General features: G+C 37.6%; 2 protein-coding genes across 5 annotated transcripts; both read right to left on the bottom strand.

Moving 5' to 3' along the window:
* Nucleotides 1-57: 57 nt before the first annotated feature.
* On the bottom strand, nucleotides 58-4,167 carry LOC147551589 (putative receptor-like protein kinase At1g49730). The gene is made up of 9 exons (XM_086669867.1): nucleotides 3,816-4,167; nucleotides 2,853-3,407; nucleotides 2,229-2,492; nucleotides 1,877-2,135; nucleotides 1,472-1,524; nucleotides 1,334-1,401; nucleotides 1,123-1,212; nucleotides 944-1,025; nucleotides 58-866 (listed from the first exon to the last, which is right to left on the bottom strand). Exons 1-9 carry the CDS (start codon nucleotides 3,889-3,891, stop codon nucleotides 412-414), a joined length of 1,902 nt encoding a protein of 633 aa, XP_086525993.1. The 5' UTR covers nucleotides 3,892-4,167; the 3' UTR covers nucleotides 58-411.
* Nucleotides 4,168-7,630: 3,463 nt separating this feature from the next.
* Nucleotides 7,631-13,519, bottom strand: LOC147551588 (RING/U-box superfamily protein). Of its 4 annotated transcripts, none has more exons than XM_086665363.1 (7): nucleotides 13,083-13,519; nucleotides 10,058-11,832; nucleotides 9,868-9,921; nucleotides 8,903-9,001; nucleotides 8,679-8,822; nucleotides 7,991-8,192; nucleotides 7,631-7,901 (listed from the first exon to the last, which is right to left on the bottom strand). In XM_086665363.1, exons 2-6 carry the CDS (start codon nucleotides 11,825-11,827, stop codon nucleotides 8,061-8,063), a joined length of 2,199 nt encoding a protein of 732 aa, XP_086521489.1. In that variant the 5' UTR covers nucleotides 11,828-11,832; nucleotides 13,083-13,519; the 3' UTR covers nucleotides 7,631-7,901; nucleotides 7,991-8,060. The 4 variants fall into 4 exon arrangements, with proteins under 4 accessions (XP_086521489.1, XP_086521491.1, XP_086521490.1 ...); XM_086665365.1 differs by having other exon boundaries at nucleotides 7,631-7,894; XM_086665364.1 differs by having other exon boundaries at nucleotides 13,141-13,483.
* Nucleotides 13,520-14,408: the final 889 nt, after the last annotated feature.

Below are 14,408 nucleotides of genomic sequence, written 5' to 3'. Positions count from 1 at the left end.
CGACATCAGTACCACATTCCAAGGACATGAATAATGGTCCGAGCCCAAAATCTTCAATAATGGCAATAGGGGTTCTTTACTTTTATCATCAAATTTTTTTATTACACATTTATAACTTATTTCCTCAAAAAATTGACAGTGCCAAGTAAGCCTAAGAAAAAAGAAACAGTAAGAAAAGCGATCACTCGCTATTAGTAAACTATGATGGTGATGAACTCAATATATACTTGAAACTAAGAAAATAAAAACTTTTACAGAAAAACGTCGGACAACATGCTCAAGACCAGCAAATGCCCATCAAAACCAACTTCTTGGTTCTTAGGGCCTTGGGGGCATCGCATGTGGGCTCGCGAGTAGGCTGAAACGGGTGATTGGTGTAGCCTGGCCGAGCAACCATTTCTTCAACAAGACTCAAGCGAATAAATGGGTACCAGTAGGAAGTAAATATGATCTAAATGAATTCGAAGTAAGAACCTTACTACCCCTACCGCTCTCTCCACCTTCATAATCTTCATCTTCCATATCGTGAACACACATATTGCTCAAAGGATCTGAACTCTCACACAACAACCTGAAAACTTGTTTAATGGTAGGCCTAGCTCTTCCTTTTCTCCGAGTGCACCATCGGATAATCTCCACAACTGTTTGAAGCTGTTTCATGTCGATGGATTCTACGATATTTGGGTCTACTAGTTCTGGTAGCCTAGATTCAGTTTCCATATATACCTGTGACCATTCCACTAAAGTCTTGCTATCTTGAATTGCAGGTCTTCCGGTAACTAACTCCAACAACAGAACTCCGTAACTGTATACATCAGTATTCTCGGTTAGCTCCTGAGTTGCAACATTTTCGGGGTCCATGTATCCTGTAAGAAATCTACAATTAGACCTATTAAGGGAAGAGACTTAGACGAGAAAAAATGTTCAAAAGATCATCGTTTACCAGGGGTTCCCCGGATATCGGTGTTCAGTGGTGAGCTCACTGCACCACTGCGGAAAGCATGGGCAAGGCCAAAATCTGCAACCTGAAAAACATTGTATGTATATATATATATCATTTCGTGGCACTCAATGCTGAGATCGATAATAGCTTGCATATGCAAGCTAAAAAAGTTTAACTACCTTTGCAACAAACTGTTCATCCAATAGTATGTTGTGGGATTTTATATTTCCATGACATACAGGGGGATCACAATAAAAATGGAGGTATTCCTGCATTTAGGAGCATCAAACAGGTTTTTTTAGGCACAGAAGGGGCATCTAATATACAATTTTCACCAAGAACCGCATCTACGGGTACAACTGGGAAATATTACAATATGGATTAGTTTACCAGAGCATTTGCTACATCAATAGCAATTTGGATTCGAGCTTGCCAACTCAATGGAGTCATCCCTGGAGCTGAAAAGGAAGATGATCTATCGTGAACAAAATAAACAATTGAAATAGCAGAAGTAGGTTAATTACGTACTATGAAGATGATCCTTCAAACATCCATTTTCCATATACTCATATATTAGAAACCTGCACAAAATCAAGAAAGCTTGCTAAATTTCCCGGAAAAACTGACAACTTAAGTAGTTACAACCGGTTAATCCACCCGAGTAAACCAGGGTTAGGATTGGGTGTAGCCAGAGCTGATTCTACGCCAGACCCCCGAGTTTGTTGTTACACATGAACCTCTGGAAACTTTGGAGTTAAATTTGGGGTGTTAAGACTATAGTTTGTCGCCTATGTATCATATTATATGGACATATGATGATATCTGTCCTGAAAACTTGGCCAAAGCTCGGATCAGTAAGGATTGGGATAGGTCCCTATCTAATCGTGCTGCGAATTGCTTAGCTACAAAACTAGATATAAGACAAAGAAATACCTTTGGTGTTTTTCAATGCAGAAGCCTCTTAAAGAGACAAGATGCCGATGTTGGAGTCTTCCAAGAATCTCCATTTCTCGGAAGAAATCATCCTCTTCTTGCTCTGAGACCTTATTCATCCGCTTAACGGCCGCCACAAAACCATCATCAAATTGAGCTTTGTAGACTGTTCCATATCCGCCTTCTACTATCATGCAGAAATTGCCCGTTGCCTTTTTTATCTCATCATAGCTAAACTTCCGAAACATGAACAAAGAACCTGAATGCAGCAATACCCATTCATTTTATGTATTGTAGATCTTAGAATAGATACTGCCTACTGGCCAGTCTGGCCCAGAAAAGATGAACATACTTTCATGAGATTTTTGGCTCGAATTGGAAGGGTGGGCCTTTCTCCAATGGTTCACATCAGGAACTTCGGATTCCTCTAGCTCTTTTCTTTTCCTACGAATGAGAAGTATCACTACTATCAGCAAAGAAACAGCTACAAATGTAACTGAAAGCCCAATCCCGGCAATTAGATTACGGTGGTAGTGACGATGATGCTCCTTCAATGGTGGGTCCACTAGGAGTTGGTTAGCGGTAGAAGCGGGCGATGGTGTCGAAGAATTTACCCCTGTATATTCAGCACAAATCAATAATTTATCAATACAATTAACTCATATGTAAACCTACAAATTGTGTCTGTAACTTGTCGTTGAATTCTACAAGAATACCATATGAAGGATATGGAACTCAACAATGAACTTCAATCACAAGAACCTTTTTACCGCTTTTCTTTTTAGGCATCACGATTTTAAGGCTCACAATGCTTATACTTCACTATTTCTCGGGTTAGACATCCCAGCAAGCCTGAGTCTAGAACATGGACATAGAGTCAGAAGTTGGACCCCCAACTCTTATGGGTACCAGTTAGTTTGGTTAAGTGATTTTCAACCATTAATTATAGAACATGTCAAGTCTAGCATAGTTATACCTGAAAAAGAAGAACCAAGCTCTGGAATACCGAAGAAACAACTAGCGATACCAACGGCTGAACCATAATCACCTCGGCTAGCAATGGTAGCAAATGTTGCATCTCTACAAACACTCAATTTAATATTACTATCATTTCCAACAAGGCGACGGACAAACATAATTCCGGCATTTATGCATTTCCTGCAATCACTTGTGACCGAAAGCGGCATCTGACAGTTACCCGTTACATTTCCAAAAGTCGGAGTTTCAAGCATTTGAGTAACAGTTTCTCGATCATTACATAGGTACTTAAAGGGTATCTTCGTCCCAAGTCCACATAAAACGGTTGCATTTCGGGGCGTACCATATAGTTCTAAGGTGTCTGAAATTGATTTAAGGCAAATTGTATTCAACTCTTGAGGAACCCCAAGGTTGCTTGTTACATTAGCGTAGCGAGAAACAGAAACTGCAACTAAAGCATTGATGTAACGACAACATTTTGCTAGGGTATCTTGGTTTGAACACACAGAGGCTGGTAAAGTAAAATTTGACCCACTCAAATCCAGAGGACAATCTGTCAAAATATAGTAAAGAAGATTACTAAGTATTAGATTTCATGCAACTAAATCATTTGTACTAGAATTTTATTGGCAGAAACAACTCAAATTTTCCAATAAATGATCAAATAGATATATTAGCAAAATTCATATAGAGTAATGAGAAAATTTTAATTGCAGTTTTGGGCAATGTTGATTGAATATAAACAGGGAAAGTGGGTCTGGGAAGAGAGAGAGAGAGAGAGAGAGAGGGTATTCATTGATCCCCATTAATAGAATTCAGAGTGGGAGCATGAAATACCCAGAAACAGATTAAGAGCTATGAATCTCAGAAACAGAATTTGGAGTTGAAATACATTCTCCATTAGAAAATGGAAGAAGGAAAAAGAAAAAGATTGATTTTAAAGAGAATGAATAGGAGGTACCTGTTGCCATAACAATCTGCAGGAGTTGTAGAAAAAACATGAGACCCAAGAGGGAAGAAGGTCCATCCATCAACATACCAGCAAAGGGAGAGAGGGAGAGAGGGAGAGAGGGAGAGAGGGAGAGAGAGAGAGAGAGAGAGAGAGAGAGAGAGAGAGAGAGAGAGAGAGAGAGAGAGAGAATGTTGATACCTTACCTGGAGAGAAAGGAATGGAAGATGCTCACTGGGAAAATGGCAGAGTGAGCATTGACTTACAGACATACTGGAGAGACCCCACTCCTCTGTCTGACTTACAGGAAAGACCCCACTTGTCTTCTCCGACGGATAGATCACGCAACTACACAACACAAGCCAGCTCAAAGGAGTATGTGTGGCCTATTAAAACATTAGAGAGAGAGAGAGAAAGAGAGCCCCTTCTTGGATCAAACAAGCCAGTAATTTTGGCATATTTTAATGACACCATGCCTACATGGACAATAAGAGTTCAACAAAATCGAAAATCGAAAATCGAAAATCGAAAAATCTCGAGGTGGATGATGTCAAAAAGTTGTTTCTCTCTATATTGTTAAATTTTGTAGTCATCCAATTTAAAATTAATTGACAATGAGTGAAGATGATTGAGACATTATATTCTTGGTTACTATATCACACTTCTCCTACGTGGCACTATTATCACACGTCTGCCCATGTATTGCTATTTTTGAACCTAACACGTGTTTTTCTTCCGCGTGACGTAGGACATGTATGGCTTTCGGAATTCGGACCTATCACGTGTGGGTCTAGTTCTGATATCATGTTAAGTTTTGTGGTCATCCAACTCAAAATCGATCGACAATCAGTAGAGAGAACCTACACATTATATTCTTGAAGAGACATGATACCTCAACCATTGGATCTGAATCTTCCTAGCTAGCGGGTTATCGCGCCGGACCTTTTACAGGTTCTATTGGGCGAACGTTAGGGTGGATCTATCGGGCAACGGGTAGCAGGTCTTTAGTGGGTGGGTATAATGTGTCGGAATTCGGATAGGAGACCTTACCCAAGTCCCGACCGCTTTAACCCGAAGCAACGGGTCAGGTAGCCCGAGTCGGACTTCTTTCAGTCACCGGGGTTTAACGATCCGGATGGTTAGGGCTAGATCGTGGGTTTCCCAGCCCACTCTCATGTGAGACCATAATCATAAACACGAAAATACTCTGTAACCCTTGATTGTGTTTCTCCTCGATCGTTTTTTTGTCAGTAATGGGTCCAATTAGGAAAGTGGTTTTTCGCGTCATCTGACTTTTCACATAATCGTCTTTCTCCGAGTTCCATCTCTTTCGTCAGATAAGGCTTAGAGCATCTCTAATGGGACACTCTAATAAACACTTTAAAAATCTAGTTGTCAAGTGTCAAATAAAGATTCTCTTTCCTAGTGTCAATATATAGACACTCTACATTTGTTTGGTCTCCAATGGAGATCTCTATAATCTCTTACTTAATACACATGTCCCTTTTCAATTCAATAGATAAAAAGTAGTTGAAAAGCAAAGTTTTCTATTGGTTGAAATTATAAAGTAACACTTACAGAGTCTCAAGTAGACACTCATTTTAGAGTTTCTCTCTCTAGACACTCTATAATAAATGTGTCCAACTCATAATAGAGTGTCTAACAAAGTGTTCTATTGGAGATGATTTTTTAACAAAAACTCTAAAAAGTCATATGTGGCACTCTAAGTGTTAGAGATTGAGTGTCCCATTGGAGATGCTCTTAGGACAGAGCTTACTCTGGGCAGCCTCTTCACTTGCCTCTATGTCGTAGCAGTCCAGAGACCTGAAGGTGCCAAAGAGGCTCGTGTGGACCTCCTTACAATATGTCTAGTTAGAGTAGAATTCAGGTGACAGAATTCGTTCCTGTTCATCTCTCTCCTAGCTCTATCAAAAATTCATTCTTTGTAATTTGTATGTATGGTGAAACTGACATGTATCATGATGGTCAATTGGTTGACATTTGGTCAAAGCTGACCAAATATTGTCTCACCAAATTTCAGAACGGCAAAACAATCACTAGGGATAAATTACTAAGAGGACAATAAGAAATCTAAAATGATCTTCAACAAAAAAAAAATCTACAATGATATCTTAGGCCTTATTTGTCTCCAAAATTTTCGTTTTTTTTCTTGTTTGACAGTTTTTAACTGGAGTATTTCTTTTTCAAAAAAGAACTTTGTTTACTTGTGTTAATTTTTCTGTTTTTTTCTTTGTATTTTTACAACATTTTTTTTATTTCTTTTGATTGTTTCCGAAACGTTTTTTTGTTCTTTTAGGTTTTTTTTATTGTTTTTCTTTTACTATTTCCTACCAAATCCTTGTATGTTTCTGAAGTATTCATAGTAGTTTTTTTTTTTAAATGGTGAGCGTGTCTCGAACTCTTGACCTCTAAGGTGGAAGAATATACCTCTTACCACTCCAACCAAGTGTTGTTGACTTAGTTTGTTATTCTTTACTTAGGGGTTTTCTTTCTTCTAAAGTTTTTTTTGTTTATTTTCTACTTATTTTTTGTATTTTCAGTTTGACTATTTTTATTAAAATATTGTAAAAAAAAAAAAAAAAAAAAAGATTTTCGTACAAACTCAACATCAGTTTGTATCGAACATGGTAAAGAAAAGATTTTATTAAGATATGTGTTTGTTCATAATTTTTTCCGAATACATGCATTAGTTTCTAGAGAAAAACAACAATTTTTAGAAAACTAACAAGGTAGTGAATCAAAACTTATTAACTTATGTTCTAGCATTGACACAAGATGACCATCTACATCTTTCATCAAATAGACTCCAAAGAAAAAACATATTGAACCTCATAAAATTCCACAAGCAACAGAATACATATCTTCAAAAATCGAATCAAAACATATCAAACAGAGCTTCAAAATCGTTTCCTCTGTTTCCATAAGGAGATGAAATATTTGATGATAGAATTCTAAAAGGTGAAAATTGAGGACCAACTGCTTGCAACCGTTTAAACAAGGAGTAGCGACTTTGAAAATCTTCCGCAAGCAAATTCGAGCATATTAGATTTGTTTGACAATAAATAAACATATTAGAGCAAACAAATCAAACAAAATCAGAATCAGTGATGTCACAAACTGGATTCCCGAAAATCATCCTTGAAACTTCGAGTTGATGTTCTTCGTGTAGTCAGTGTTGAAGGTCTTAAGTCAAAATAATTGAAGGCTAAGGATTAGATATAAAATATGGCTACTGCTTTCGATAAACAAGAAAAAAAAATTCCTATACAAAAAATTTTGAAAGGAAATTTTGGGTTTTCTCAAATTTTTGAAGGCAACACAACTACTTCTTCCTCATCTCCTCCCACCACCACCACCACCACCACCACCACCACCATTTTATTCATCTCTCTCCCTTCCCCCTCTATTTTCTCCTTCATCTTTCTCTTAAGTCTTTATCCTTTTCTCTCTTTGAAACACTTCCCCTCTCTCAATATATCCTCACTGTTTCTGAGGAGGGTTCCCTTGGCTGGACCCACATTTCTCTTAGCCCTTTACTAAAACCCCATTCGTCTTAGATGAAGGGGGAGGGTCTTAGGCAAAACCCTAAAAACCACGATCGAAGGTCTCACTAGCAACCATCCTCGAGGATTTCACCTAAAACCCTCTCAAGGATTTCATCTAAAACCCTTGTCTTTTTGATTTTTTCATCTGAGGTAAAGGGGATTCCGGCGAAATAAATCCTCCCCTGCTACCTGACCTATAGTGTTAGTTGAGAATACATTCCATCTCAACATAATCTGAAAAAAACAGATCTCGACGATGAGTTGAGTCTATAAAACGGTTCAATTATGTCTGTAAAACTTATCCAAAATCAGTATAAGAACCCTTAAAAGATGTTCAACAATTAAAAATAAATGGTACCTCTTTCTGTAATACTAGTTTTCAAGTAAATTATGCTGCTTATAAAAGATGTTTTCATGTTTCAAGTTCTTCATCTCTCCCAACTTCAATTTGATTTCTTCTCACATCAAACCCACATTGCTTTCTCCCAGAATCACGCCTAAAGCACCTTCAGACCGATTGAGAAACTGCAAGCTAAGAACGTACATATAAATGATTATTCACTATAATTTTGATTCACTAAACCATTAGTCATCGATAATAATAGTTTTTGAAGTACTTACCCTCTTCTATGTCGAATCTTCTGCCGGGTAAGATAGGATCTTGAGTTTTGTATAGGGATTTCTTCTTATTTCAAGTAACCAACGCTGTTGTTTTACAAACCGGGCAAGCGTTCTTCTGTTTTAGCCATTGTTTAATGCATTCACAGTGAAAGTCATGACCACAATCCAGTTTCCCTAGATCTTCTCCTTCTACATATTCTTCCTGGAAACAAAAGAATATAGAGTGAACGTGTCTTTTTAATGAAACAGTAGTGCTACATCGACCCACTATTTGACTTCACTACCTTAGTAGTTGGGATCGGCCGATCCACCCGAGTAATTCGGGGGCCGGGAATTGGGGGTAGCCCGAGTCAATCTCAGGCCGAACCCCCGAGTTATTTGTTATCCACATTTGATCCTATTTCGAACCTCTGAGATATATGCTTATGTAATTGTAGCATGTACTCATATTCTAGATGTATATATACGTGTGCGCCCGCGCGCACCTATAAAGGGTTGGTAAAATTTTCATCTCTCCTAACTTCTCAGCTTCCTACTTTATACCTTCATATGATCATATTATTCATCGCCAGTCTTTAAATCTCAAAAAAAGGACAACAGCAGAGGATGATCTGAAGGGTCTAGTAGCTAGTTTACCGTTACTGTTAACGAAAAAAAACTAGCACTAAGAAAAATATAACTCTCTTACCTGACAGATACAACAAGGTTCAATTTCTTCTGGAGGGTTTATTCCGATGGAGTAATACTTTCGTTGCTTCAAACACTTGGATATAATTTCCTCACTCAAACCAGTGTTCACATTTCCTATGCGTTCTTCCAGTGCCAATAGTTCCTAATATCAAGTTCAAGTTAGTTAAGAAAAACACATTCAGATGAATATGGTGGAAGCAATTAACGAGAAATTTTGTTTACCTCATAAGACATGTTATCAACATCTAGTCGCATATCCCTGTGTCTATCATGTAATTCAGCAGCCCCAAAAAACACAGACTGGTCAAGAATTAGAACATCCTGCAATACCATGAAAATAAGTGAAAGTTAGATTGTAGAACTTCACTGAATCAGAGAATGAGAAAACCGGTCATCCAGACACCGAGACAAAAACAAAATTATTCAGCATTCGATCGTGTTCCCATTTTTGAAAATAACTAGATTATACAGATAAGCTACTTTCGTGGGAGACTCAGCTCAAGTTCCCCATGGGTCCAACTCCCGAGGCCAATTGCTATTTATGGATTGATGTCAAAGTGGCACATGGATAGATTACCTATCCCGCGCCTGACTGGGCAGAGGGTAGAGACTGTAACTAATACAAAGGAAGGCAACCTTATTGTGGAAATGTAAGTTCTCATCGTGGCGATATTTGTCCAATCTAACTCAAGTCATTTTCTGGTACTGAATCCTAGCCTTTCTGAAGCATGAACAAGTAACAAGAAAAGCAACAACGAACAATGCTAGTCTAGTCATTGGTCAATGCATTCAATTTCCTACTATTTTCTCTCTTCCATTCTACGATTTCAACACAGAAGCAGAGGGAGATTCAAGAAAGTAAAGAAAGGTAATGCCCCAGATACAAATAACAAAGAATATCATTAAGGAATAGAAATTGATAGAAAGTTTAGAGGAGTTGAAACTTCTTTGAGGGAAGCAGGCAATATTGATGATCAAATCCATTAACTGGCTTTTAGACATAGAATTAGAGTCATTGATTCTAGTCGAAATCCTTAAACTCCACATTGAAAACGACATCTTGTGGCAAGTAAACTTAATCAGTATAGATCGTAAAACGGAGGAGTGTCAGGAGCATAAAAGTATTTCCCCAAGTTTCAATATTGAGTTTCGAATACGACAACGATACAATTTTATAAGAATCTAACCTCAAATCTTAAACCTTCACCGCCCCTACGAACAATGTCCAATACATTGCGGATCTGTGATAAAGCAAGCAATTAACTCGTTAGGAATCTCTATAATGCAATATCCAGGCAGTATATAATTGCAATCAAACCATAAAAGTGGTACCATTACAGAACTGTAGAGCTTCAGGAGGACAAGTTGAAATCAAACCTCAGATAGAAGCCTGTGTCTTCCTTCAGCAGCAGAGGGCAATGAACGAATCGAGAATGGAACTGCATCCCCTTGTCTGTTCGCCCAAATTGCTGATCTTGGATTCAGTTGACGATTTCCTGGCTGACCAGTTGCAGATGAAAGAAGAACCTCTTGTGAGGAAGGTCTGGAGCGTGATGGGGGTAAATTACTACTCTGTGCTGCAGACTCGGTCCCGACAGATCGATATAATGACCCGCGAACAGTTTCCGATAACCTTCGTGCAGAATGGGAGGTAGAACTCTGATGAGGTAGCCAGGTAGAAGTAGGGGAGCGATGAATTGCAGAACTAGTCCCCACTCGAGAGCTAGAGGTCAAAGTTGCAGGTCCACTTGAACTCCCAATGGTTAGACTCCTACTAGTCGGATTTTGAGTGACATTTCTCATCTCAGTTCCTGGTATAAACATAGGATTCTCTGAAATGCTTCTTGGTATGCCTCTAGAGTGTATTTCCTCTCTCATTGCAATAACACTCTCTCCAGTCATATCAGTTGAGCTTGAAGAACCGCTAAACCAAGGGTGTGGAGAATTGTACGGGAATGGATTGGCATTTAAGGGTGCCCTATTAATATTATTTGTTATCTGTGATTGACTATGAGAACTCGAACTCACGGCAGCAGACCTTACATCCAATGCCTGACTAGATGGGATGACTCTTGATGACAAGTTATGGGGTGACCAAACACGAGAATGCCTTTGTGGGTGGCTTGTAGGTGTTAGACTGAGTGGGGGAAAATCCTGTCGATTTGCAGGATTATTTCTAATAAGGAAATCTCTCTCGGAGTTTTCAGCACTTCCTGCTAAACTTAAAGCGGGATATCCCTCAGAAACTACTCCTCTCAACCCAACCCCAGGTTGAGGATTTAATGGCTCTTGAGGATTTAGAGCAAGAGGGTTCACTATCTGGGGAGACACGTTTGAGCTACTTACAACATCATTACGAGGAGGAAAAGATTGCCATTGATGATTATCAGCCTGTGGAAAACAGTTAGGATTTCCACCTAAAGATGTCTGACCAGAAACTCCTCCTTCGAGAGTCTTTCTTTTGCAGGATAAACGACGACCATCTGACGAACAACCAGGCCTACCATCACTATCATCTACCAGATTTCCAGCATTTCCAGAAGCCAATACGAAGGGATCAGCAGAACTAGCAGCAGAATAGATGTGCTCAGTTTGAAGTCCAACAGGCTCGTACATATGAGGAATACCCGTTTCTATTGACTGAGTTCCAGTAACAGTGTTGCTTGTATACCCTGTGTTCAGGCCCAAGTTCTGATGAATCTGACTGGAACTGGAAGGGTTGGATAAAAAGGACCCATTTCTCGCCTGATTGCTATTTAAGTTTATATTAGTACTTCCCAAGGATGCAGTAATCATTGCTTCATTTTGCCTTTCTTCCAACCTAATACCAGAACCAGATTGGTATGTGGACTGACCCACTTCCAGTTTTGTTTCATTGTTGATCATCTGGTCACGGGGTCTCTCATTAAAGCTAGGTTCCCCCGAATTCCAGCCATTTAAGCCCATACCATCATGACTAATAGCGTTTCCTTGTACACTATTAGTTTCATTTGCAGGAAGTGGGTGTTCTTGGTAACCACTTTCAACTGAATTAAGCATATCGTTCCAAAACTGTTGGTTACTTAGACCAGTATTACTTGTACTAGATCCACGGTCAAGCCCAAACATTTCCGGGAAGGATCCAAGCGTACCCCTCTGACCCTGCATTAGGGCTAAGTTTTTTCCGCCCAAAAAAATTCCTTAGAGTGAGAAAGAGTATATAAATACAAAAATCACTCACATACAGCAAATGCTCTGCAGACAGACCCAAATCATGCAACCATATAAAGATAAAACATCTAGATTTAAGCAATAACAACACAAGAAAGCTCGCAAATAATCAACATGTAATTACTAAGAACGATGGGTTAAGACGTAGCACACATCCAAACATGCAATCAATCGACTTATCTATAAACTGAGAAGTAAGCTATGCCCTCACTAAGTTGTATTAACAAGAGAGCAGACATATATAAGAGACGGGAAATATCACAAGATATCGGAAGTGTACTTCAAGTTACGAGCCCTTCAGAGTGAGTAAAAATTCCCAGATATCTTGATTCGAGATCAATAATAAGAAATGAGTAGTTCTTTCTAAGAACTCGCATATCATAGTTCCTAAATATTCTACAAAGAAGGTACATTCATTACAATGTACACTCCCAAATAGAACAATCATCGGCGAAGCTTATAGTTCGCTAGTTTGTACCTTCATCATCCACGTACTTGTATAGAGAGTTAACTGCGTTATCACACCCTCGAATCAAAATTGGGAGGACATCAAGATCATCTTAACAATGAAAAATGAAATTGATGGTAAAGAAAAATTAAGACAATCTCTAATCTATACTAAAACTTAGAAGCATTGAACAACAGTTAGAATTCACTAGAGCAACATCAACAACTCACAAATTGCAATCTTATCTTCATATGCATGCATGATAAATATCTACATTCATCATCTACTAAACAAACAAATGAAGATAAAAAAAAAAGTTCATGGCCATCAAGGTCATTTTTTTTCACCATAAAAACCATCTTTAGATAGAGTCAAAGAGCTAAAATTAGGAGATTTTCTTTTCATTTTGAATCAACAGATCTTATATTATACCCAAATCAGGAAAATCAAACAACCCAAACTGAATAAAACATAGAAATCAAAATCAAGAAGAACAATTAAGGAGCTTGTTAAGAGAAACCAAAAAAAAGGGGGGAAATGAGAATAACCAGTGAGAATCCCCCCTAGAGAGATCAGACCATAGAATCCTTTTTTCCCATGTTTCAACTTGCATTTGAAGAAAGATTTAGGGCAATCAGACCTTAAATTCCTAACACCCAGAACTTAAATAACTTTGAATAGATTCATCAAACAAAAAGAACAACAATCCATGAAAAAAAAAACCCATCTTTAAAAAATACTTACCAGAAGGAACCAAAAGATGGATCAATAGATGGGTAGTTGCAGAAGAAAAAGATGATACCTTGAAGGGAGAAAGGGAGAGATGAAAACTGAATGTGAAAGAGGAATAGATAGAGAGAGAGAGATTGGGGGGGATTAGAAGGAAACTAAATTTTTTGTGAATAATGTTAATAATTATTAAGATTACAAAAAACAAAACCAAATGGTCAGTTGTCTTTGCTGGGTGGCTCTTTACTGACCAATCACCTCATGAAAAGAGAGGAAAACTCATAAATTTTCTCCTCTCACTTTCTCTCTCTAAAATCCATAAATGTAAATTGTGTGCAAAGGGTATCCCACTAACTCCAAAAGATTTTCCCTTAACAAAAAAAAAAAAAAAAAAAAAAAAACTCCAAAAGATTTTCATTTGTTAGGAAAATGTGTGTATTTATATCCATATTAATGACCTACTTTCTATGGGTAATATTTGAAGGCTTATTTAGGGCATTATTTATTTATTTATTTTCCCATTTTAACAAGGGACGATAAAATTTTATAACCTAATTGATTATATCGATATCAATGTTTAAAGTTAAAAAATTTACTTTGAGAAAATAGATATAGTCCTGAAAAAAGAGAAGTTATATTAAACGCTCAATGTGAGACACCCTAAAATTGACCTAGAAAATGGGATACAAGAAATGTGAGGCAAGATAGACTCGCTCCGATACCTTCTAAGATGGCTACATATTGGATTGTAATTAGACCCATCAGACAAGGCTTTAGGTATACATGACACTAGGGAAAAGTTAAATTTGATTGATCAGTTTTAAGTATTTAAATATACCTATTTCAAAGAAAATGTATTTTAATATACCCATAATCCCATTAAAGTATTGCCATCCAAAGAGGTTTTAGATAGAGATACATTTTTCTTTGACACAAGTGTAAAGAAAAATAGTAAGTAAACTATATTTTTTTTATTAAAATTTTTATTCCCTAATTATCATCCCAAAAATCTGTTGTCTGAAAACACATTTCTTCAAATGTCTATGGTGAGGATATGTGAAATATCTTGAAATTTTACTTGCAAAATCTAAGAGTTTTTGAGATTTTGAAATGTGAAATATCCATAGTCATGAGTCTAGTCCGATCAGCCACTAGTTTCAAACAATTTTGTGATAAATAATTTTACTTTAATAAGTAAATTTGATGGATTCTATTTTTTCTTCTAAATCATAGTTGTCCTTTTGTCTTTATGGTAAAGAGTAGAAAGTAGATGGAACCTAATGAGAATCTTCATGAAATGATAGTGTTGCTATTCTCTTTTCTTTGTAGGGAGAGAATATA

The sequence above is a fragment of the Eschscholzia californica genome, unplaced genomic scaffold, assembly GCF_041429995.1.
Source record: "Eschscholzia californica isolate CP2 unplaced genomic scaffold, dmEscCali1.0.p SCAF_3, whole genome shotgun sequence".
NCBI lineage: Eukaryota > Viridiplantae > Streptophyta > Magnoliopsida > Ranunculales > Papaveraceae > Eschscholzia > Eschscholzia californica.
This window is presented reverse-complemented; position numbering and strand designations above follow the sequence as displayed.

Coding starts and splice junctions, on each gene's coding strand:
- LOC147551588 (XM_086665363.1), bottom strand. CDS start 11,827: ATGCAGGGTCAGAGGGGTACGCTTGGATCCTTCCCGGAAATGTTTGGG. Junction 9,922..10,057: donor GACACAGGCTTCTATCTGAG/GTTTGATTTCAA, acceptor GCTTTATCACAG/ATCCGCAATGTATTGGACAT. Junction 9,002..9,867: donor GTGAAGGTTTAAGATTTGAG/GTTAGATTCTTA, acceptor ATGGTATTGCAG/GATGTTCTAATTCTTGACCA.
- LOC147551589 (XM_086669867.1), bottom strand. CDS start 3,891: ATGTTGATGGATGGACCTTCTTCCCTCTTGGGTCTCATGTTTTTTCTA. Junction 2,493..2,852: donor GCTTGGTTCTTCTTTTTCAG/GTATAACTATGC, acceptor CTGAATATACAG/GGGTAAATTCTTCGACACCA. Junction 2,136..2,228: donor GAGCCAAAAATCTCATGAAA/GTATGTTCATCT, acceptor TGCTGCATTCAG/GTTCTTTGTTCATGTTTCGG.